We start from the raw sequence: 24,633 nt of genomic DNA on the forward strand, positions 1-24,633 counted from the left end.
GAGTCAGCGACAGCGATCACTTTCCACAGTCACGAGACGGGGCTCTGGCAACAGTGTGAGAAGCATGCACTTTGCCGAGGATTACAGTGCTAGGACAGGCAGAAGCAGGACCTTCCATGGCTGTGGACGAAGATAGTGATTCTGAGTGTGATTTCGAATGATTTATGAGGGAGGTTGAGGAGGAGCAATAGCCATTACCCGCTAGTGTCGCCAGCAGCCATCCTCCAGGGACATAGTAGGACTACCTACAGCCTTGGATACCATCTTCCATTCCCAGCAAGCCCACCAACACTATCCTAAAAGGTTAGTTATCATTCATAGCACAGTACCATTTATTATAATTACAATAGTACCAATATATGTATAGGTATATGGTAGGTATTTAGGGTGACTTTTCCGAGGGTTGCTGACATAATTCATTTTTCCCCATAAGCTCTATTGTTAGTCCAACACGTTTTTGGTCCAACACGTGACCCATGCATGACAAGATTACCGTGTTGGATGCGAGGGTACTGTTTATATATATATATATGTGTGTGTGTGTGTGTGTGTGTGTGTGTACTGTATACGGTATATATACACAGTAAAACCTCACTATAACGGACTTCAATAGACCGGGATTCCCTTTTATTGGAGTCGAGGAGCCGACCGGACTTAATTATTATACAGTATATTGAGAAAACTCTGATAAAGCTAGAAGTTGTTCGGACTGCGTGATCTCACTCCCGGGCGACCGTGTTGCCTGCACGGTTTTTGTGTTCGTTCACTGGGCAGGCAGCATCACTATCACACTCCCATGCTCTGCCTCAGTCTGACCCATATCATTTCCATGAAAGTCCTTGATATACTGCTCGAGGGTGACGAATGACAAGTGAAGTACTCAGACAAAGTGAAAATCTCTAGTTTGTAAGATCATAAATAATAAGGTATATAAGGAGTACAGTACAGTATTTGAAGTGTTTAGAAGTAAGTTGTAACAATAAAGTTTTTTAAGTGCTAAAAAATGAGAAAAGTAGTCTGCATTAATCATCATCATCATCATCATCTGGACCTCCTTTCCCACCCTAGGGCAGGGTAAGGAGTAGCAGTGTCCAGATAGCCCAAATTTGCCCAATCCAATGGGCCATGTTTCCATTTACTTACCATTCAAGCCCCCGTAATCCTGGTTCTATCGGATATGCCAAAAACATTCACCATGTTCTGTAGCTTCACATAAACGTAACCGATTGAGTCAATCTGGATGCTGCCACATTAAAAAGGGGTGCCAGATCCCTGATCATGCACTTCGCCTCACAACATTCATCTAGCCAGCTCAGTCTCTTCTCAGTTCCCTAGCCTCACCGACCTCCAAACCTCTCTTCCTCACATACTTATCCACCATATCTCTCCACCTTCCCCTTGGTCTACCTTGCCTCCTCCCTCCTTCAGATTCCCTCAGGTATACCTTTTTCACCACTCTATTGTTATCCATTCTCTCCACATGACCATACCATCTCAGTACACTCTCTTCGATTCTGGTGTCCACTGACTTCCTCACTCCACATCTTTCACGAATCACATTATTTTGTATCCTGTCCACCCCCTGTACTCCACACACATTCCTCAGCAGTCCCATCTCCACTGCTCTTACTCTTGACTTTTCATATGCCACACCATAGTCTCACATCCATATGTTAAAGTTGGCACTAACACTCCTTCATGTAAGCCTTGTGCAGCTGCAACACTCAAGCCTCTGTTTCTTATCAAGACTTTCATTGCATCAGCTACCTTTCTTCCTTGTTTCGCTCTACTTTCAACTTCTTTTGCACATTTTCCTCTCTTCTATCACTGTACCCAGGTATTTGAACTCTCACCAATTCCAGTATCTCTCCATTCACTGTAACATCTCATTGAGTCACCTTCTCTCTCAATAACCATCACTTTACTCTTTTCTGCATTTACTCTCAAGGCACAATGCTTAGAGACATCAGCAAAACTCTGCACTAACCTACCAAGTTCTTGTCTGGTATTTGCAAGCAATACTGCATCATCAGCATACAACAAGTTTGAGATGTTCCATCTATCACCATTCATTAGCAATGCCTTCCTTCTCTCCATTACTTGTGTTTTTACTTTTCTCATCACCCCATCCATATATATACTGAACACCTATGGTGACATCACACAACCTTGTTGCACGCCCACACCGATCGTGAACTGTTTAATTAGATGCCCATTAACCCTTACACATGCCTCACCACCATCGTGAGATCTCTTGATGGCAATAGTAGTAATATTTATGTAAATTCAGGGCACCAAACATTAATCACACAGTACGCAGCACGCAAGGTACAAGCTACACCTCCAGTTCCCATCCATGATTCACCTCCTGCCTGTAAAGACAATCACGAGGAGGATTCACTGTTCCTTGACAATGACCCTGAAGATAATGGATAATGGTTTTGAAGGGTTTGCTGTGCAGGATCCTGAACCAGGTGCTGAATGATGATAAACACTCGGCAAGGTGGGGGAAGAATCGGATGAGCTAAGTGAGTTGGAATGGTTACGTTAGAAAATATTTTTCTTTATTACGTATGAGTTTTATTGTGTCCAAGCCATGCCTAAATTTTACTGTTATGCAATAAATTATCTGTAGTGGCATTTGAGAAAAGTTAAGAGGCAAATGGGATATTGCCACGAGTTAGAAGGAACTGGTGGAGTGAAGCAAAATGGTGGCCATGACACTTTTCATGTATGAAAATATCTTCTTGTGTGTGTTACATACGGTATGGCCTTTATCGAGTTTAGACCATGCTGAAATTGTTCGTGTTGTGCAGCAGCCAACTTATAGTATTATGTGAGAGAATAACTTGGACTAAGAGGTAAATATAAGTGGATACTGCCACAAAGGAACAAGGCTATTTACATGTAAACAAATGTTGTGAGTTCGGTGATAGTCGAGTTATGGTATGGCCAGAATAAAGCAAACACTAAACTCAGGTGCCCACTGTATATATATATATATATATATATATATATATATATATATATATATATATACTGTATATATATATATATTGTATATATATATATATATATATAGATATATATATATATATATATATATATATATATATATATATATATATATATATATTATACCATTTGATTATCGTAGTAAATGTATAATACGGTACAGTAATTATACCATTTGATTATCGTAGTAAATGTATAATACGGTACAGTACTGCAGTGGTAGTGAAAACAGTTGGTGACACCATGGTGAAAAACCGTTGGTGTGATCTGGGCTAATGTCTGATGTATTGAGAAGAGTCTAGGTTAGCAGGAGGAAGTCCAGATGTCACTTTTATTGGAGTTTCACTTTTTTTCAGAATGCCTTGGGCTCTGATTAGTCCATTGTAGTGAGGTTTTACTTACATATTTTTAACAACTCACCTGTAAACAAGTCTTGGTATAGGAAGCTTAAACTTTTTAGGTGATAGTTTCTCTTGAAATCTACTTCTTTGGTAACATTCAGTTTGGTCCTCCGTATTAAGAAAGAAGTTTGTATTTTAATAAGAATACAATAGAAGAAAATGGGTTTGTTTGAAAATAGCTTACCTTTTCCACATATATCCTCTTGATTGAGTTGATTTCCATTGCACTGCCACTTCATTATCTACCGAACTACATGTTACCCCTCTGACCCTTTTGGCTTCCCATTTTACCACATACCATCAGAGCTGTTCATGTTATAACCTTCTTTCTATGCTCCCACAGTTCCTCTGTCAAGCACTTCACCTACATTGTCTCCACCATTGTGGTACCAATCATGCTCCAGAAGTGATACCACACATCTGCCTTACAGATAGTTCCCCTTGATCAGTTTGGTCTCAGTTCTTTTAAGATCTTGATTAGGTTTTTCAGCTTCACTTCTTTATAGTTTGGCATCCTGGTTTGATAAATTTAGCTAAAAATACCTATTCCTGATTAACATCTACAGTTCGGTCGCACAATGCACGAGTGGATGGGTGGTCCACGGCCTCACGCACTGTGATTTCATGTACTGTGAATATGTAATCTTATGGGAAAAACATCATATGGGCGGAACCCCCCAAACCTCGATATTTTTTTAACCTTAGAGATATCTATCTATCTACTGCCAGACGCCTCAATCCCGTTTTGGGTGGCCACAAACACATCGCCTCCAAGTCGCCCTGTCCCCCGCCATTTCACTGCCCTGCTCCCAACTCACACCCCCCTCTCTCATATACTTCTCCACCCCATCCCTCCATCTCATCCTTGGCCTCCCCCTCCCTCTTCCCCCCTCCACCTCACTCACATACACTCTCTTCGTCAGTCTTTCACCCTCCATCCTCTCCACATGGCCAAACCACCTCAATGTGTTCCTCATAACGCTTCCCATCACATCCACATCAACACCACAACGCTCCTTTATATCCTCATTCGTCAGCCTGTCTCTCCATGTGACTCCACAGGCTCCTCTTAAATAACTCATTTCCACTGCTCTCACTCTTGACTTGTGTCCTTCCAACAACGTCCAAGCTTCACTTCCGTACGTTAGAGTTGGTATCACAATACTGTCATGTAGTAACTTTTTCACTTCCATGCTCACTTCCTTGTTTCTTATCACTGCTTTCAAAGAACCAGCAACCTTTCTTCCCTGCTGTACCCTTTCAAGCACTTCACCCTCCAAACCTCCATCCTTACTCATCACGCTACCCAAGTACTTAAACGTACAGGTCTCCCTTGTTGTGCGATGTTTCATTTTACGATATTTCACATTTACGATCGTTCTTTTTTAGTACCAATCATTCGTTTTATGATTGAGCTCCCCCGCATGAACGATTGGTAATGTGGAGAAATTCTGAACTCACAGGCCGATCACCTGAGAGTTGCGTGGCATACCCACCCTGCGCACACAGTTTCCTGTGCTTCCACCAACCAAGCATCACTGGTGCCGAGACAATTCGCCATCAAAACATGGACAATTCCCCATCAAGACAATTTGCACCCTGGACGATTCCCCGTCATTCTATAAATATACTTATTATTAGTTAATCAATACTTTTATAAATATACTTGTTATTAATTAAGCAATACTTTAATAACTATACATCAGGGAGATCCATCGAAGTCTATGATCAATAGCGCAGGCTTTGGATGTTAATTATTAGTTGCACCTTTAGTCAATAATTAACTTGTTTCTTCCTCGCTGTAGTTGCCTTTGAAGTATATTGTAGTGTCACCCATAGCTGTCTTCATTACTGACAGCGAATTGACCTGTTGGCAAATTGTCCTGAGTCTGCATCACTGCCCAGTCTCACCTGCGCGCTCGTTCAGCTTACAACCTCCGTGCGTCTGTGTGCGTCAATGCCCAGGATATTATTATTTTTCATGTTCTTCATACTGTACCGTATTTCATGTTGTTTATGCTATTTCATGTGATTCAGAAGCACTACAATACATAAAGCATTGTTATTATTGCAAGTTAGATCACTTGTAAGGGTGTTGGGTTTCTTATATACAAGTCCAGGAACACATCCCTGTTTCTCCCATTAAACCTTAAGTTCGCTATACGATGTTTCGGTATACGATTGCCTTTCTAGGAACGCATACCGATTGTAAAGTGAGGGAGACCTGTACTCACATTTTCCAATTCCTCACCATCCAACCTCGCTGTGCATTCACTGACTTCACCTCTCTCAAAGACCATCACTTTACTCTTCCTTACATTCACCTTTAGATTCCGTTTCTTACACACTCTCTCAAACTCATCCACCAAACCTTGCAGCTCCCCTTCGTCTTCATTCAACAACACAGTATCATCTGCAAACAACAGTACAGGGAGTTTCCAAACACTATCCTCTCTCACCAGGGCCACTCCAACATCCACTACCCTACCTTGTACCTCTTTTATTACCCCATCCTTGTACAGATTGAACAACCATGGAGACATGACACATCCCTGTTTCAAACCAACTTTCAAAGAGAAAAATTCACTTAGTTCACCATCCACACGCACTGCAGCCATAGCACCATCGTACATACTCTTCACAGCATTCAACAACTTCCCATCTACTCCATATATTCTTAATACTTTCCACAATCCTTGTCTATGCACCCTGTCATATGCTTTCTCCAAATCCATGAAAGCCGCATACAACTTCTTTCCCTTCTCTAGAAACTTTTCCACTAAAAATCTAAGAATGAATATCTGATCTACACAACCTCTTCCCTTCCTAAAGCCTCCCTGTTATTCTCCAACTAATTTCTCTGTTCTTTCTCTAACTCTGTCAATAAGTATCCTACCATACACTTTTCCTATTATACTAAGAAGACAAATGCTCCTATGATTACCACACACTTCTTCTTCCCCTTTTCCTTTGTACAAGGGAATAATTATACCTGACTTCCAATCCTCCGGGACTCTACCTTCCTCCCAGGCCAATCTGCATATCTTCCACATCCATTCTACTACTATCTCTCCCCCATGCTTCAGCATTTTACCACACACTCCATCAATTCCTGGGGCTTTCCCCAATTTAACTTTCTTCATTGCTTCCACAACTTCTATCCTACTGATTTCTTTCTGTCTTCTCACCTCCCTCCTTCTCCCAGCCATTCCCCAGCCACTCATACTCGCATTACTTCCATCCTCTATGTTCAACAATTCCTTAAAGTGTTCTCTCCATCTGCTCACTTTTTCTCCCTTCTCCACTAGTAATCTACCATTTTTATCTTTCACTCCCCTGCTAACCTCACTTCCACCCTGTCTTACTCTCTTCATCTCTTTCCAGAACATTTTCTTACAGTCCCTCCACTTTACACTCAGATTTCTTCCAAATTCCTCATCCAATCTCTTCTTACTCTCTCGTTCTAATCTTTTCACCTCTTTCTTTCTACACATAACTCTCTCTTCCGCCTCTCAACTTCTTCTACGCCCCTATTTCTCATCCATTCATTGTATTCTTTCTTCTTTTGTGCCACAGCCTGTCTCACCTCTTCAGTCCACCACTCTGTTCCTTGCACCCCCCTCCGTCTTCTCTTCCTCCCACACACCTTCCACGTACATGATAAAGCAATATCTGGGGAAGAATGTGTTTTGCCATTGTGTAATAATTTCCTGTCAAACAGCATCCTTTATTTGAACTTGTGCAGTGCTTTTAATCATGCACAGCATCAAGCATTATTAACTACTGTTTAGTCATTTATCTGGATATTACTGATTGAAATTCATTTTTCATTACCAGCAGAAATCATTTGTAGTGTATGAACTGCACAAACAAGCTGAATGTCAAATGGGAAATTCTGCATTTAGATTTTATTCAGTGTGTATATATATATATATATATATATATATATATACATATAATTTGTAATTCCAAGTAATTCAAGCTCTTGAGGGACTCTGTTTCACATTATGAGCTTGGGTAAGACAAGGGAGCAAATGAAATATGGAAGCAGGAAAAAACAAATTTCAGAGTCAGAAAATTATTTCATATTTTTTCCAGATATATTTCTAGGGGCCTGTAAATCCACAGAATTGTGGCTGTGTAGTTACATGAGGCAAAAAATAATTATGTGAGTGATTAGGACTGTGAAAACAGTTAAAAAAGAAAATGAACTGAATTGGAATAATTGGTTCATAATTCATCCAAGTCTCTCTCTTTCTCTCTCTCTCTTTCTCTCTCTCTCTCTCTCTCTCTCTCTCTCTCTCTCTCTCTCTCTCTCTCTCTCACACACACAAATACACACACACCGCTCGCTGGTGCAGTGGTAACGTTCTCGCTTGCCAACTGGTGGACGGGAGTTCGGGCCTCGCTCAGGTTGCGAAAAGTTTCACTGACGAAGTGGGTGGTTACTGTCCCCCTTGAGCAAGGGGACGGGGGGTGTGCGTGTGTGAAGGTCACAGTCTTGCCCTTAGATCAGACTATATGAGCTCTCAGCTCCCTTCCGGGAGGGTAAAAATCTGACGATCACGACCATCAAGTGATCCTGACCGACCCAGTGAATTACACACACACACACACACACACACACACACACACACACACACACACACACACACACACACACACACACACACAGTGGTACCAATTTATAAGGGAGGAAACAGGGAAGAACCCCTGAATTGTAGACCAGTGTACCTAACCAGCATTGTCACAAAATTATGCGAGAGAATCCAGAAAGATAGATGGATAAAATATCTGAATGAGATGAATATTTTGGCTGAAAGTCAGTTTGGATTCAGAAGTGGAAGGTCATGTGTTCCCAACTTGTTGAGCTTTTACTCAAGAGCAATTGATGTGCTACAGGAGAGAGACGGTTGGGTGGATTGTGTGTATTTAGATTTGGAGAAGGCCTTTGACAAGGTACCCCGTAAGAGACTAATGTGGAAACTAGAGCATATAGGAGGACTGAAAGGAAACCTCCTGGAATGGATGAGAGACTTTCTCTGAGACAGACAAATGAGGACAGTAAGAAAGGACAGGATGTCTTGATTGAGGGAGTTAACAAGTGGAGTCCCACAGGGCTCGGTGTTGGTGTAATGTTCCTGATTTATGTAAATGATATGGTAGATGGAGTGAACAGTTATGCAAGTCTGTTTGTTGATGATGCAAAGATCTTGAGGAAGGTGGAGGTTGAGGAGGACTGTAAAATGCTGCAGGAGGATCTGGATAGGATACATGATTGGAGCCTTATGTGGGAAATGAAATTCCATGCAAAGAAATGTAAAATATTGTATTGGAAATGGGTAAAAGTACCAAGAGGCCATCACTGAATTATTTGATGGGTAATGAACCAGTCACAAAAACAAGAGAATGATTTGGGAGTGCTGGTCCAGGATAGTTTGTCACCTGAAAAACACATTAACAAGACAGTTAGAGAGACGTATAAACTCTTGATGAACATAAGAGTAGCATTTCATGGATGAGATGATGAAAAAATTGATAGTGGCCATGATCTGCCCCAGGTTAGAATATGCAGCAGTAATGTGGTCCCCACACAAAAAGAAAGATATAAACAAGATTGAGAGAATACAAGGAACAGCAACAAAAATGGTCCCCAGTCTGGTAGATCTGTCGTACAGAGAGAGGCTGGAAAAGCTGGATTTGCCTTCCTTAGAGGAAAGGAGAGAGAGGGTCGACATGATTGCAGTGTTCAGGACCATGATGGGGTTAGACAAAATTGACAGACAGGAACTGTTTGAATGGGATAAGAGGGTAAGAAGAGGACACGGAATGAAACTGAAGAAGCCTAGCTGCTTGAAGGATATCAAGAAATATAGTTTTCCTTACAGATGCATAGACCTGTGGAATAGCCTGGACAAAGAGATCGTCCAGTCTAAAAACTTAAACGAGTTTAAAGCAGAATTTGACTTACTGAGAAACATAGACAGGACCCCACGAGTGTAGCTCATTTCCTGTATATTACAATTAGGTAAATACACACACACATGGTGGCAGTGAGGATGTACGCATTTGCCGCGCTTTGCTTCTGGTCATACCTAAGAGTATCTATAATGAGTCAAACTTGGTACTAGGCTAAATTAAGTGATAATTTAATATAGCAGAGGAAGTATAAGTAAAAAAGTGTAGTCCAAATAATTTATACATCAAAATCAGTGTTCCAAGGAATTCGCTGAGGCAAGCAAGCATCAGGTTGTTGTCAATACCACACCAAGACAGGTAGCAGGGAGATGCTAGATTGTAAGTGAAATTATCTTTCTGTAAGGTGGAGTACTTTCCAGAAGTGCCTGTAGTAGGTAATTGAAAGGACGAAAGTAGAAAACAGAATGAGGAATACAGTGAACTGATGGAAATGGAAACATACAATAAATTAGTGGAGAAAATGAATGAACTGGAGAAAACTTTTCAACTGGAAATAGAGGCAATCAGAAAGGAACTACACCTACTGAGGGGAAAAAATGGAATAATTAGTAATGGAAATAAACAGAAAAGACACAATAATAAATGACTTGTCAGCTTAGGTAAACTCACCGAGAAAGAAAACAAGCGAAATAGGGAGTACAGTGGTCAACCGTGAGAGATTTTTGGAGAAGTTCAAAAATGATACAGATAGAATTAAGCAAGCAAGTAGTCTGATAGAACAGAGCAGTGATACTGAAGAGAAGTTAACTCAGGCAAATAAAATTATGAGAAAATTGCACAGATAAAGCACAGAGTACATATGCTTAGATTTTGAGTTAAAAAGCAGGGTTGAAGGATAAAGCATAAGAAAGGAAGTGAAAGAAATAATAAAAAACAGACCAAAGCTGATAACGGAATCAGCTGAGATCAACAAATCTATAGTAATCACTGGTAAAGAGGACGAACAAATAAGAAACAGAATCTCAAGAAACCAAAAGGAGATGTAAATATAATGAACATTTTGAAAGAAGTATCAAAGGACATCTGTAAGAAAGATATGGAGGAATATAAAAAGCTAGGGAAGTATGAGAGAAGTCAAGGCCTTTGAAAGTAACCTTCCAAAGTGTGAACACTGTAGAAGAAGTATTAAAAAATGCCAGCAAACTCAAAGAATCAGAGGAATTAAAAAATAGTATGGATAAAAAGATGCTTAACTCAGAAGGAATGCAGATTACTAAAAGAAAAGAGGGAAGAAGCAAAACAAGAAAATGAGGAAAGATCAGAGGAAGAGAGAAGTAAATTTTTTTTACAAGGTATGGGTATACCCCTAGATGCGATACCCTGGCTTAGCAGTGGGTGTAGAGATACCACCATACCCCACCTAACGATGGCCATACCCTGCTTTAACACTGGGTTTAGATTTTTTTTAAAAACTGATTTTGAAGATATTTTAGACAAATTTTGTGTTTAGGTTGATATATAAACTGTTTTTAGCGTTATATAAATGTGTTTTAGTCATAGGTGGGATGAACATTGTCATCTTGGGGTACAGTTTACTAAGTTTGATTTTTATTTAATGATTTTCAGATTTTATTTTGGGGTTTAGGTGAGCTATAACCTGCTTTTATGCTTAATTAGCTTGTTTTAACCTCCCGCGTCCCAGTGCCGTTTTAAAACGGTCTGACATAATTCCACGGCAAGTGCCAGTGCCATTTTAAAACAGTTTGAAATAAAAAAGTTCACTGTGACCGCATTTTTCAAGATTTGTGGGTAATAAATGGCAGGCACGTATGGTAACTGTTCCTCTACCATCCCCCAGGCTGTCAAGGTCATACACTCACTCACTTCCCCCCTCACGCTCGCTCTGCCTCACTCTGCGTGTGTGCCTCACCCAGTGAAGGCATTTTGTATATATTTTCACATAAGTGTAAGTCGTAAATATTTTCTTGTAAGTGTAAAGACTGTGTAGTGAAGTCAAGTTGTAAATACTTTCTTGTAAGTGCCAGGACTGCACATAATGAAGTCATGTTGTACCTGTCTTCAAGTAAGTGTAAGATAATGCATTCACAGTGAGAAAGACACGCAAACTATGATAGATGTTGCAGTAATAAGTAATCAGAAAAGTGCACTGAACATTGCTATACTTTCCCAGCATAAATATCATGAGTATACCTTACATAGAAACAACTTTCTCTCACCTACATGGTGAGCATGAGAGAGCGGCTATACCTTTATATGAGTATGCAGGACTCAATAAAACTCATTTCCGAGCTTCAGTGAGCATTTTAATGGTGAAATTCGTTGTTTCCACATCAAAATCTATCATTTTAGCTGAAAAAAAAAATGGTCAAGAAATGGCCAGCACTGGGGTGACCCATAGGACTAAAAATAGCTGGCGCATGGCGGGTTAAAGCTATTTTGGGGTTTAGGTGAGCTAGAAACTTGTTTTTGGACTCATTTGGGTGAGTTTAGGACTTGGTTGGGGGGGAAACCCGAGGCTCAGAAACGGATCTCTATACAGTAATCCCTGTACTATCCGGACGCCCCATTTACCGAACATTGTGGGCCTGGACCTTCAGAACCCAAAAATGGCCAAAAAAAGAACAAAATCCTAATTTTTTCCCACCTGTAATATGAAATTGCCGCGCGGTGCCGAACAGCTGTTTACACCAAGGCCCCTTCACCCCTTCCTTCCTCCCCCATCCCCCATCCCCTGTCAGGGTTGCCATTTGGTATTTTTCATTACCAAATGTGGGCCAGTTTGGTAATGAAAAATTTGTTTGGTAATGAATCAGAATAATGCATTACCAAGTGGATTTTTCACATGTATGAAGATACACAGGATGGAGATGATAGATTGTTTGCTCTGTCTGATTAATCTGCTAGCCTACATGGCGTGAAAATAATCAGCATGCTCTCAGTTATGAGGAGAGTGATTACATGTATTTCCACTTTTATATATAATTAGTGAAGAATAAATGCTAGTTTTACGAATTTGGTAAAGAAAAGTTAAATTGGTAATGAAAATTGAGGAGTTTGGTAATGTGGCTGTTGCAGTCTGGCAACTCTGTTTCCCCGTCACCAACAGTTACTGTCCAACTTCGATCGTGAGTTGATGCTTATCACAATGGATGCCAAACGTGCTTGTTGTTTGTGAATAAACAGTGAATAAACTGCAATACCTCGCCACTAGACCACGCGGGAATTTGCAGTGTTGTGCAGTGTTAAGAAATCAGAATTTAGAGTGCAAAGAATTAACTGTGGAGTGCAAATTGGCAGTTGAAACTGGTGTGGTGCAGTTAAGAACAACATGCAGTGTTAAACAATTATAGCTCACAGTGCAAAGAATTCAGTGCAGCACACCACTGGATTACTGTACGTGCTTCAAGAGCATTTTCACCACTGCCAAAGCCTTAGAGAAGGCAGCCACAGACATGCTGTAAGTACCCTGGCTGAGGTACAGTCACTTCTAATTCCTCATTCTTTGGTTCCTTTTCATTTATTTCATGCTTTATGTCTATTATTGATGTGAATAGGGTCTTAAATGGGTTTAAATAGGTGCTATGCATGTCCGGTAGGGAGTTATTTAGGTGGCTTTCAAAGTTAGGCAGAGTTAGGGTCCTTAACCCCTTAAATGCGGCTGTGTACAGTCGTTCCCCCCCGAGTGGCGGGGTTGTATCGCGGTCTGAGTACCTGTAGGAAAATATTCACCAAAAATCAGAGATTAACCCTAGAACATTATACTTGGTATGGCAGATAGTACTTACATTCAGCTTTCTCCAGAGACAGGTGTTGAGCCTTCATGGACTACCCAAGGACTTGTGGAGACTTGCAAAGTTGGGTAACCAAATCTTCACTTTCACACCTCCAGCAACCTGGTTTCCCCTCTACCACAGCCTCATTCTGTCACAGTAAACTTTATACTACAACGTAAAGGTAGTTAGGAATCCGTATTTGTACAATAAGCACTGAAAATAAGGCTAAAATCAACGGAGCGTACGGCCGACATGCACTGTGGCGGCGGTCTTCCCGTCACTCAACAAACATTTCCATTTTCACAGCTAAAAACATGTATACTACATTATTTTCAATCATACTACTTCCCAAAAGATCACCACGGCGCGCTTTTTATTCTGCCTTACGTCCGCCACTTTATTCTCGTTCCTGTCGGCCGCTTGCACTGACTGGGAAGAGCTAGAACTCGCCATAATGTCACTTTGAAAGCCTGCAGTAAACTGACGCTAAACAGGGGCAAACCGTGAGAAAAAAAGCTAGTGTTACAACTGGGGAAACAAGCGTTTCCTAGTAGCATAAACTGCTTGTGAGAGGAGAGCGCAGATTTACAGTTCTGAGCGCTCAGAGCGCTGCCATGTATCACAGCCAGGCTGGCCGGGCCGTGGTGGGGGGGGGACGGGGGGAAAACGCGATATTTGGCAACAACTGAGGTCAGTAGTACAAAGGTAAAGTATGCTAGTTGTAGCTAGAGGGTGGTGGTACTGATAGACAATACCAGCTGGAGCCTGCTTGCCCGCGGTTATTCAAAATTTACTAGAATCGCAAACGCGACGACCTGCTGTCATGTCCTTTTGGCCGAGCGTCGCAAACGCGACGATCCGCGTTTAAGGGGTTAAGTACAAGTGTACGGTAGGAGGCTTGGGCCCACTATCCGGATGGGACCACTTTCTGGACATGCCTTTGGCTCTGTTACATTGGTTAGTAGAGGGATTACTGTACTTTACATGTTAAATCTACCCCCGATATACAATACCCACTTAGCAATGGGTTTTTACGTAACCAATTGCATCATTAAACTGGGGTATACCTGTAGTAGGGTTACAAGTAAGAAAATGGCACATAAACAGCAGGGACTTAAAAAAACGAAGGTAGTAGACTTGACCTATGTCAGATATGTAAACAACATGACTAAATTGATGTACTCATATGTAGATGGTATGGTATCCAGAATATTATTGATACTGTATTCCAAAGAAAAGGAACCTCATATTATTTGCCTAACTAATAATTAACCTCAAGGATATCCAATGACACGGTAAGTTTTGATGAATAATTTGAAAAAAGGAGGAGTTATGATATTAACAAGGCAAAAAACTCAAGTCAGAGAGAGAGAATTAGATGTACTCTCACAAGTAGAATTAATTACAGTAGTTATCAACAAATCTGATGGGAAAATAATGGTGGCAGATTTGTACATGCCACCCAAGACAAACACTTAAGATAGAGGTGAATATGAAGACTTGGCAGAAAGTACGATACAGAGTTAAAAAACCCTACTACTGTACATAGAATGGAGGAAAAAATCTGAAAGAATTATACTATCTGGAGATTTCAACACTAATATAAATTGGAATACAGTATGTAAGAAGCTGTGAAAGCTGTTGGGATGAAAAACTCTTGGATCTTATACTGAAGTTTTTCTTAACACAACATTTAAAAATAACACCGGAAAAAGAAGGTCAGAAGAACCATCATTATTAGGTCTTATATTTACTAGGCAAGAAAGTGAAATTGACAACATAATGTATCACCTTCCTTTTGGCAAAAGCGACCATGCAGTACTAAATTGCAATTTTAAGATAACGTGATTTAGTTAGCAATAATGAAAGTTACAAAAAGAACTTAAACTACTAAAAGAGCAACTATCATGACCTAAAGAAGCACTGTACTTTATACAAATAGATTGTGACAAGGAGTTTAGAGGACAAGATGTATATGTTATATGTAGGAAATTCTGTGAATTTTATGAAACAGGAGCCCAAAATTATGTCCCTCAGCACAAGTAAACAGAAATATGGATAAAGAAATGGTTTAATATCAAATGTACAAAAGCAAAAGAGAAAAGTGATTTGCTGTGGAATAGATACCGACGACATAATAGTGAAAGGACATAATTATAACAACTGTAAATAGGCAAGAAATTATTATACAAGGAAAAGGAGAGAGACTCAAAGGCAGTTTGAGTTAGACATTATAAATGAGAGTACTGATCAACCAAAGCTGTTTTACAGCTACATACAAAGCAAAACTAAAGTCAGAGATAAAATACAGTCCATCATGGATGAGAGGAAAATCTATATCAATGAAGATATTTCTAAAGTACTAAACAAAAAATTCCAGTCAGTTTTTACAGAAGAAAGTAGATTTAAGAGAGATGTAAAGGAACAAGCATGCGAACACATATTAACAAATATAAACATATCGGAACAGGTGGTCCAGGAAGAGCTGGGCAAATTAGACAGAGGAAACGCAAATGGTCCTGACGAGATTTCAGGTTGTTTGTTACATGAATGTGCAGAAGAGCTACTGGTAAGCAGACCAATATATTTAATATTCAGGGAATCCTGAAGTCAAGGTAAACTACCTGACACAGGTATTTGGAAGAAAGCAAACATTGTTCCCCTCTTCAAGAAAGGAAATGGGCATAATTCACGTAACCAGTATCACTGACCAGCGTTGCAAGATTTCAGAAAAGCTGATAAGGAAAATTTGGGTAAATCATCAGAAAAAACACAATGTGATAATAGAAAGACAGTTTGGTTTAAGACAGGGAAAATCATGTGTTACTGCTTTATTAAGCTACTATGATAGAGTTGCAGAAACACTACAGAAAAGAGAAGGATGGGTAGACAGTATCTACAGTATTTGGATTTCAAGAAGGCATTTGACAGAGTACCACACCAAAAACTTTTGTGGAAATTGTACCATCAAGGAGGAATCCAAGGCAGTCTGTACTGTTGGATGCAATATTTTCATAGAAAAAGGGAAATGAGAACAGTACCAAGGAGAAGTTACTCATTGTAGAGAGAAGTGGCCAGTGGAGTGCCACAGGGCTCAGTGCTGGCACCAATTATGTTTTTAGTACAGAGGTCCCTCACATTTAGCGATTTAATTAGTCTGGTGAAACCATCGTTAAATGCAAAGTGTACTTTATGTGGGAAAAATATCATTTAGTCTGTGCTCATCCTCCAAGTTACCCTTTTGACCCCCAATTTCCTACTTTAAGTGCTGAAAATGAAACACATTTTATTAGCAATACTGTACATTATACAGATACAGTACTGTATGGTTATACATCAACTCACCAGTGAAAAACACCAAATGCATGGCACTATGAGAGAAAAAAAGCATGTCGCCAGGCACTCACAACAGTGATAACAGTGGCAGTCTGGTGGCAGATGGGCAAAGCATTTCACGCCCCGCATCACTAAACGCGTAAAATGATCACTATATGCGTGGGATTGGTACCTTCTCTAACCTGTTGCTAATCGCGAAAATCTCTAACTTGAATCACACTAAACACAAGGACCACTGTATATATAAATGATATTGACATCAACATTGGATATGCAAGCTATCTAAATATGTTTGTTGATGATGCAAAAATACAAAAGAGAATTACAAACACAGTCTCTTGCAGAGAGCAACAAGAAGAATTAAATTAAGCTTCATGGATGGAGCAGTAGATGGCAAATGAATTCACTGTTGACAAATGCCGTGTAATCAAGTTTGGTAAAAGTGAAAAAAGACTAGACTGGGATAATAAGCTAGGAATTTCAACTCTACACATATCAGAAAAGGAGAAGAACCTTGGAGTAATTATCAATAACAGACTATTTCCAACTGACCACATCACGAAGAAGTATGGAACGTACACACTGCTAGCTAATATGGGAATAACATTCACATATAAATGAATACATGCTGAAAAAGATAATCACATCATTCATTAGACCAATCCTGGAGTATGCATCTGTAGTCTGGAATATTCATCTAAAAAAAACACATAGATAAGACTGAAAAGGTACAAAGGGCTGCTACAAGACGGGCACCAAGCTTAAGGGATCTGAGCAGTGAAGAAAGGCTAGAAAAATTAAATCCACCAACATTACAAGAGAGAAGGAAAGAGGAGACATGATTATGCTATAGAAATGCATCACAGGAAAAGGAAAAAATAGACCTAAATGAGTTAGTAACCTGTGGGGAAGCAACAGCAAGAGGACACTGCCGAAAACTGCATAAAAAGAGAGGTCATAAAGATATAAGGAAATTCAGAGTCCCAAGTAGAGCAATTGATCATTGGAATGCACTACTGAATGAGTTAGTGTGTGCCAAAACTATTTATAAATATAAGGATCTGTATGATAAAAATGGTTCAAAACACGGTACAGTACGAGCTGGACTCATTCCTGTAAAGATACAGTTAGGTAAGATAAGAACACACCAATGCAGTTCAGAAGTCTGAAATGAGGGTTCAGATCCTGCTGTGAAAGGGTCACAGCAGTGGAGGGAGTTATAATGAATCAGATTTAATTATTTTGAAGGGTATGACATTTGATTTATATTTTTATTTTTTATTATTATTATTTTTTTACTGTACTGTAATTGTATTGTTGAAAGAAACAAATCAGCAATGTTCAATTTAAATGGAATAGATAGTGTTGTGTACACTGCTACCTTCAATTAAGGAGGTCTTGAAAATTGAATATTTTTTGTCTGGCATTTGTTGGAATAACATTCATTACATATCTTTTGAGTGAAGGTGTAAAATTGTTGATGTGAACAACTTCTGTATTTTACTCTTGACACCCCCAGATGATTTTAGTCAGCTTAAGAGACCCCTTATAATGTAGGGGTCAAGTAAGGCATATATGACTCCCTAACTATGAGGATTTTTTTTTTTTCTCTCTCTCTCTCTCTCTTTCTCTCTGTGCTGAGCAACATTGTACTGACATAATGTCATGAAACCTGAATGATTTCTGGGCATGTAATTTACTGCAGGCCTGAACAGATACAAAAATTCATCCAGTCAGCTTAAGAGACCCCTTATAGTGAAAGGATAAAGTGAGGCATATTTAACTCCCTAATTATGATTTTCTTTTTTCTCACTCTGTGCTGAGCAACATTGTACTGACATAATGTCATGAAAGCTGAATGATTTCTGGGCATGTATTTTCGTGCAGTCCTGAGCAGATACAAAAATTTATCCATTAAATCTGATGTGTTTTTCCTTGGTTGAATAAAATATTTTTTAGGAAGCCAGAATGAAAATAAATATCATCAAATTGAAATGGTTGATGAGAACTATTTGTCACCCCTCCACTCCCAGAATTCTCCTTGTGCTGAGTAAAGTTGTCTGGGAGCCCGAGCAAAGGGAGGTGCCACCCTATTGAATTAGTAAAGTATTATCTAGTGAAACACCAAATTGAGGCTGTCTGTATCTGCTAATTTGAGAGGATGAGCTTCAGTTCTGCTGTGTTTAATTTTTCCTCTTGTTTCCCATTGGCAGCCAGGAACAGTGGTAGGTCATTCAATTTTCACATTTTAACATTTGTACGCTAATAGGTACCCTTAAAAATTTAAGTGTGTACTGTATTTGATTTATCGATATTGCCAGTCACACTTGATACTGTGACTGAATGGGACTGGTTGGTAATAAATGCAGAGTTTTGTTACTTATATAAACCTTTCCATGCTATTGTTGCTGATATACAGCAAAGTTAGTACTGATGCTTACTATAACAGAAACTGTTACTCAGGCTTCAGATTATTTATTAGGACATTTTTTCAGGCAGTAGGTTATTGGTACTATATATGCTAGCTGTTGAAAGTCTGATGTAAAACTACTTGGTTTTTAAAGTAAAAATGTAGCATTTTCAATTCAGGATTTAGATTTGTGAATTACAGGACCTCTGTTTATTCTTTGTAGATTTAAACCATATTATCTAGCAGACTGCTAAATTTGACGAAGATTGTAGATTTCCAGATGTGTTCCTGTCTGTTGTTTTTGCTATATTTCAGTGCTTTATTATAAACCTTTCGAACTATGGATTTAACTAAATTGCTTTTTGAGGAAGCACTATAAGTTTGACTGCTCTCTGTAGTGATTTTGAAGACTCAGTACTGTACTTGTAAATTTACATTGTTTTAATATTTACAGTTGCATGATCCCATGCTGCCAGATTTAGAGCATTTTACTTTTTGTGTACAGTGCAATGAATGTAGAATGAAATGCTCTAGAGTAAGGTTGTGTTGAAAGTATATCAGAGTAAAAAATTGTGATTGTTAAAATACACTGGCAGAGGGGGACTACCTGTATTATGAGAACTATAAAGTGCAGCCATAACAGTGTTATTATGGGGGAATAAGAAGGGAGACTAGTGTGATTATCATGACAGTTGTTGCAAGTGGTAGGATATTTATTGAGATTCATGTGTCCTTACTTCCACGTGGTGCAGTGCCTCGGAGATTTTGTTGGAGCTTGTTAAAAATGAAGTTTTGAAAGAAAACTAGAATATGGTAAGCCTTTGTTTCATGGACTATGTTCATGCTGTCTATTTCCTTTTAGAGGACAGTCCTTGAATTTGAACCCTGCTGGTTGTCCTGTAATTGTTACATTTGATGCTAATGTCCCAAATACAGTACAAATGCATCTCAGAAGCAATCAGTAATGTCTGGAGCCAGATGGTATGAAAGAATGCATAGCTTAGTGCCACGTCTTTCCTTTATTTTAAAGCTTATATATTTTCCTTTCCCTTCTTTTTTTTTCTGCCATTTGTTTCATGATAACTGACGCTGGACTGCCGGCCTGGCCCCCCGGACTCTAAAGCGGGAGCGCAACTGTGCGGACAACCACAGTCAGCTCAGTATTGACGCCCAGAATTTCATGTAACTAACAACCCTGTCCACCATTCACCACCATCACCACCACCCACTACTAACTAGTACTACCACTACTACCACCACCAAGGAACTGCTAACTGCCAAACGACCAGACTGGTATGTGACATGGCAAAACGAGGGCAATGGGTTCTGACTCTTTGGATTGTTTATGTTGTAGTCTTCTGCTTGCTGGTGCTGGAGGGGAATAAATTGGAATTAAAATAATATGTACAAAGTGATTTGCTTTTACAGTAGATCCAATATTTAATGACCACAGACCACTGACATCATCTCTCTGAGAGGGCTCTTTAGTGGAATTTATTGTTCTTTCACTGATAAAATGGGATTGGTATGATAAAATAAGGATTAGTATATAAGGTGACGATTTGTTGTGGAAATGAATCCCCAGTTACCTCCCAAGTGAACACTGACTTGTCAAGCATCATATTTGTCAAAGCATGGATTTCATAGTTAAAATGAAGGTCTTTGATTTAACATTTTATCCTTGTGTTTGCCATCACCACTGTTCTTCCAGTTAATGAAATTTAGGATCTACTGTAATACTTGTTATAAAAGTGCCATGGGATAAACAGTGTAAAGTATAATTAACATTGAAGGAAACTGCAAATCACAAACTTGCCATGTCTCACCGGAGGTCAGCAAAAACTGTATGCTAAGTTGATTACTGGCATACAGTTATGGTTGATGATATTTAGAATGAAATCTGTATTAGACAAGTATTTTCAGGTACCTATTTGTTTAATGTAGTTCTTGCTTAGCTTCACTGTACTTGTTAATGACAGTTGAAAAAAAAAAAAAATAATAAATTGGCATGTAAGTGACTGAATATTTCCAAACCAAATCCCAAGGAATAATTTATTGCCTCCCTTCACTGACACTGAATGTGTTAATTTTCTTTTACATTAGTTTTGCAACAATTTATGCTTTTTGTTTCAAATCCAGATGAAACAGTTTACATTTTCAAGAGTAGCAGATTCTGATCCTAACTTAAATGCACTTTGATGTCCTTTGCAGGCCCTGAAGAAACCTCCCTCTAAGACTACACATTGACAGGTTGACTGAATGTTGCTGTTGCATGCAAACCTCACCCTTGTATTGTATGCCCTTGTCTCCATATTTTTCTGGTTTTCTTTGCATTTTGTATAGTTTTAATGCATCATAGCATTCTGTATTATTTGTCTCGCAGTTTGAAGTACATTGTAATATCAGTTTTGGAAATTGTCCTGCATTTTCACATTTCATCCACTCTTGGTGACTGCAGCCTCAGAAGTTAGATTTTTTTTTTAGTAAGTTAAAATTACGTTATAATTATATTATTATTATTATTATTATTATTATTATTATTATTATTATTATTATTATTATTATTATTATTATTGTTATTATTATTATTATTATTATTATTATTATTATAATTATTATTATTATTATTTTTACTATTTATTACTAGTACAGTACTTGGAATGAAAAATACTCCTCTAATACATATGTGAATGTTCATCTGAGAGAGAGTGTTCTCAGTATGGGCTGTTCATACATTCAGAAGATTACTAACTCTTATCAGCTAAAATGAAGGGTACTGTAGATAAATTCAGTGTACTGTATTTCTAAACTCGTGAATAACTGCAGACCATGGGATATGAAGCGTATGTGTAACTGAAGATTTGACACATCATACAATAAGGAAACTGACAGAACATTGCAGCTCCCTGTACAGTATTTATATATATATATATATATATATATATATATATATGGGATTTTTTTTTTTTTCACTTGTTTAGTATTTGGTGTACAACACTGTGCTCTGAATGTGTTTACTCTAGGATGAGAACATTGTCTTACTTTGAACAAATTGTGGACAAAGAGGGTTCACTGCACCCAGTTTTAGGTTTAAATGGATATATGTGAATAGTTACCTTGTGTGAAATATTATCCCCTTACATGACCTCTTGGCAGAGTGTGAGTAATCCAGTGTACGAGGGTGATCTTGGCGTGTCTAGTGTGGCCACCAGAGTCTCCATGGCTGGCACCAGAGGGCAGCAGCTTTGAGCCTTTGTACTTCCATAGCTTCACCTCACGACTCTCTGACAAGGAGTTTTCACTTTTTTGACCTGCTAAGCTCTGAACGAAGAATTATACTATACCTATGTTGTGTAATATTTTTCATACAGGTTTTCTAAGCGTGAGAAGCTTGGTGGCAGAAAGGAATTGACTCAAATTCCTTGGTAGTTATATAAATTCATTTGTTTTTCACACACACACACACACACACACACACACACACACACACATAGTTTTTATAAGGTCTCTTACCTTAATCTATTGAGCCCAGGGACATCATTTTCACTTTATTCTTTCCATCTCCTAACAATTTTATTCCACTAAAGATTGACTTTTCAACTGAGGGATTAAATACTGTATAGCCTTAACCCCTGCCAGGCTGATTCTTTGTAACGTAGTTTACCTCTCCTGAGTCATTGTTTTATAACCTATGTAAATTGTACCTCATAAGCCTTGCAGCATGGCCATTGCAAATCTTCATTGTGCCTCATATGAGGTCTACAGCTTGGGAAGGGTATAGGACCTCTTTCATGAGAAGCTTTTTTTGTGGTGAATGAAATTGTGTGGGGGCAGCAAGAGTAAACTAAGACTGATGTTACCCAAATTTAAGGGGTTGTACAGTACTGTGCTTAAGTTATTACAGTCGTGCATAGTACAGTACAGTAGACACTCAACGTATGATATATCATTATTTACCAGCACCTCCCTTGCCATGTTACTTAATTTTAATAGTTAGCTCTCCCATACAATCTACATATCAGTCTTATGCAATTGATGCTTTTGTAATAGTAATATTGATAATGCACACAAGATGAGTACCATACTGTATTAGAGTTTTCCAGGCTGCAAGTGATCTTTAGAGTTACCATTTACAGTACTTTGGTATAGCTCCAACTTCTTTATTCTGACATGTAATCTATCCTCCATGTCATGTTACTATGTATAATTTTTGTTTATCACATTCTTGGATGTATAAGTACTGTAATCTTTGCTTAATGACACTGTGATTCATGGTAACTCACTTTACTTATATGATTTTTTTTTTAATACTCTTTCAGTAAATGAATTTATTTTAACAATACCTTGAACGAAAGCTCTTTGTTCAACTTGGCCACTATGCACAGAAACAAAGTGGTATCAATGTTCATGCTAAAAATTTACCTTAACACTTCAGGAATTTTCATAGAAATGCCCTTCTTTTAAAAAAAATACACACACAAGTAAATCACTGTTCTTGTTGTTGTTCAGCAACCCCAGTCTGTCTGGTAGAAAAGATCCATCAGCTGCAAGCAAGCAGCTGCATGGCAAGGCCATCCCATGTTGTAAACTGATGTTCCCTTGTGGTAGACAGTGCCTTGTCAGATCAAGGCACAGGGAAGAGTATGGAGGTTTGGTTCACAGATTGATGTTGCATTTGTATGTCACCACCCAGTTAACAGGGGCTCCATAGTAGGCTGCAAATCACCCTGTTATTTGGTTATATGGTTACCACTCAGGATTGTAAATGGTTTCATGTTTTACAGGAAATAATTGGACTTGTCACTTAATGTTAAGCAACATGAAGTGGATAGAAGAGAAATAAAAAGTGACAGGAAGGATTGGAGAAATAGGAAGTGAGGAGGGCAGAGACAGAATAGGATTGATAAGGGTGAAGGAAGAAATAGGTGTCACTACATTAAGTGAATGGATGACGGTCACCTGCCACCCGTAATTGTGTGTCTGCTTATGAGAGAAACAAATTGCGTGGCATGATACCCCCATTTTTGCTTATCAGAATGATTGTAATATTGATGTATCTTTTCCGTAAATACATTTCTTTATCCACACCGCATCAGAGTTCACGGCCCACCCCATATACGCAACTTGTAGCCGATGATCTGACTCTGAGTTGGATTTTGGCACTAGGTTCTTATTGTTCTTCTTTTGCATATCAGAGACTGGGATGGAAATAACCATCAGTTGATCATCAGGTAGGAACTGAACAGGAATAGCCCACCGCAAAAATGAACCTTACATCACCCCAAGTCAAGTGTACCATAATTTTTTCTTCCATTTCTCCTTATTCCAAGTCCAATTCTCCTCCTTTCATTCTTCGTTCTCGGTTTTCAGACCATCTCTCCCAACATTCCTCTGCAGTCCCTATATACACAGATGGTTCAAAAACTCCTGCTGGCGTTGGATTTGCGATACTCTTTCCTGACACTCATTATCATTTTAGCCTTCCTACCTATGCAAGTGTTCTAACAGCAGAATTATATGCCCTCTTGTTTGCGTTGCGGTATATTTGTCATGCCTCTTCTTCCTCATTTGTGATATTCTCTGATTCATATAGTGCTCTATCCCTTCTTCAGTCACCTTCGGCTTCTCACCCTCTGGTTCTTCGTATCTTGGAATGGTTGTTCCGTATCTCCTCCCGTCGTAAAACAGTCCAGTTCTGTTGGGTCCCAGGACATGTGGGCATCGCAGGCAATGAACGTGCTGATCAGTTGGCTCGCAT

The 24,633-nt window shown here is 39.0% G+C and overlaps 1 protein-coding gene across 1 annotated transcript in view; it reads left to right on the forward strand.

Annotated features, from left to right (window-relative positions):
• Nhe3 (Na[+]/H[+] hydrogen exchanger 3) overlaps positions 1-22,124 on the forward strand; it is a 168,305-nt gene extending 146,181 nt beyond the window's left edge. Inside the window, exon 15 of the mRNA XM_080282410.1 lies at positions 22,032-22,124. Within this exon, the coding sequence (XP_080138536.1) occupies positions 22,032-22,124 (93 nt within the window). The remainder of the gene's footprint in view (positions 1-22,031) is intronic.
• The last annotated feature ends 2,509 nt before the right edge of the window (positions 22,125-24,633 follow it).

The sequence above is a fragment of the Coenobita brevimanus genome, chromosome 93 (assembly GCF_032717465.1).
Source record: "Coenobita brevimanus isolate Jiangsu-jjx chromosome 93, ASM3271746v2, whole genome shotgun sequence".
NCBI lineage: Eukaryota > Metazoa > Arthropoda > Malacostraca > Decapoda > Coenobitidae > Coenobita > Coenobita brevimanus.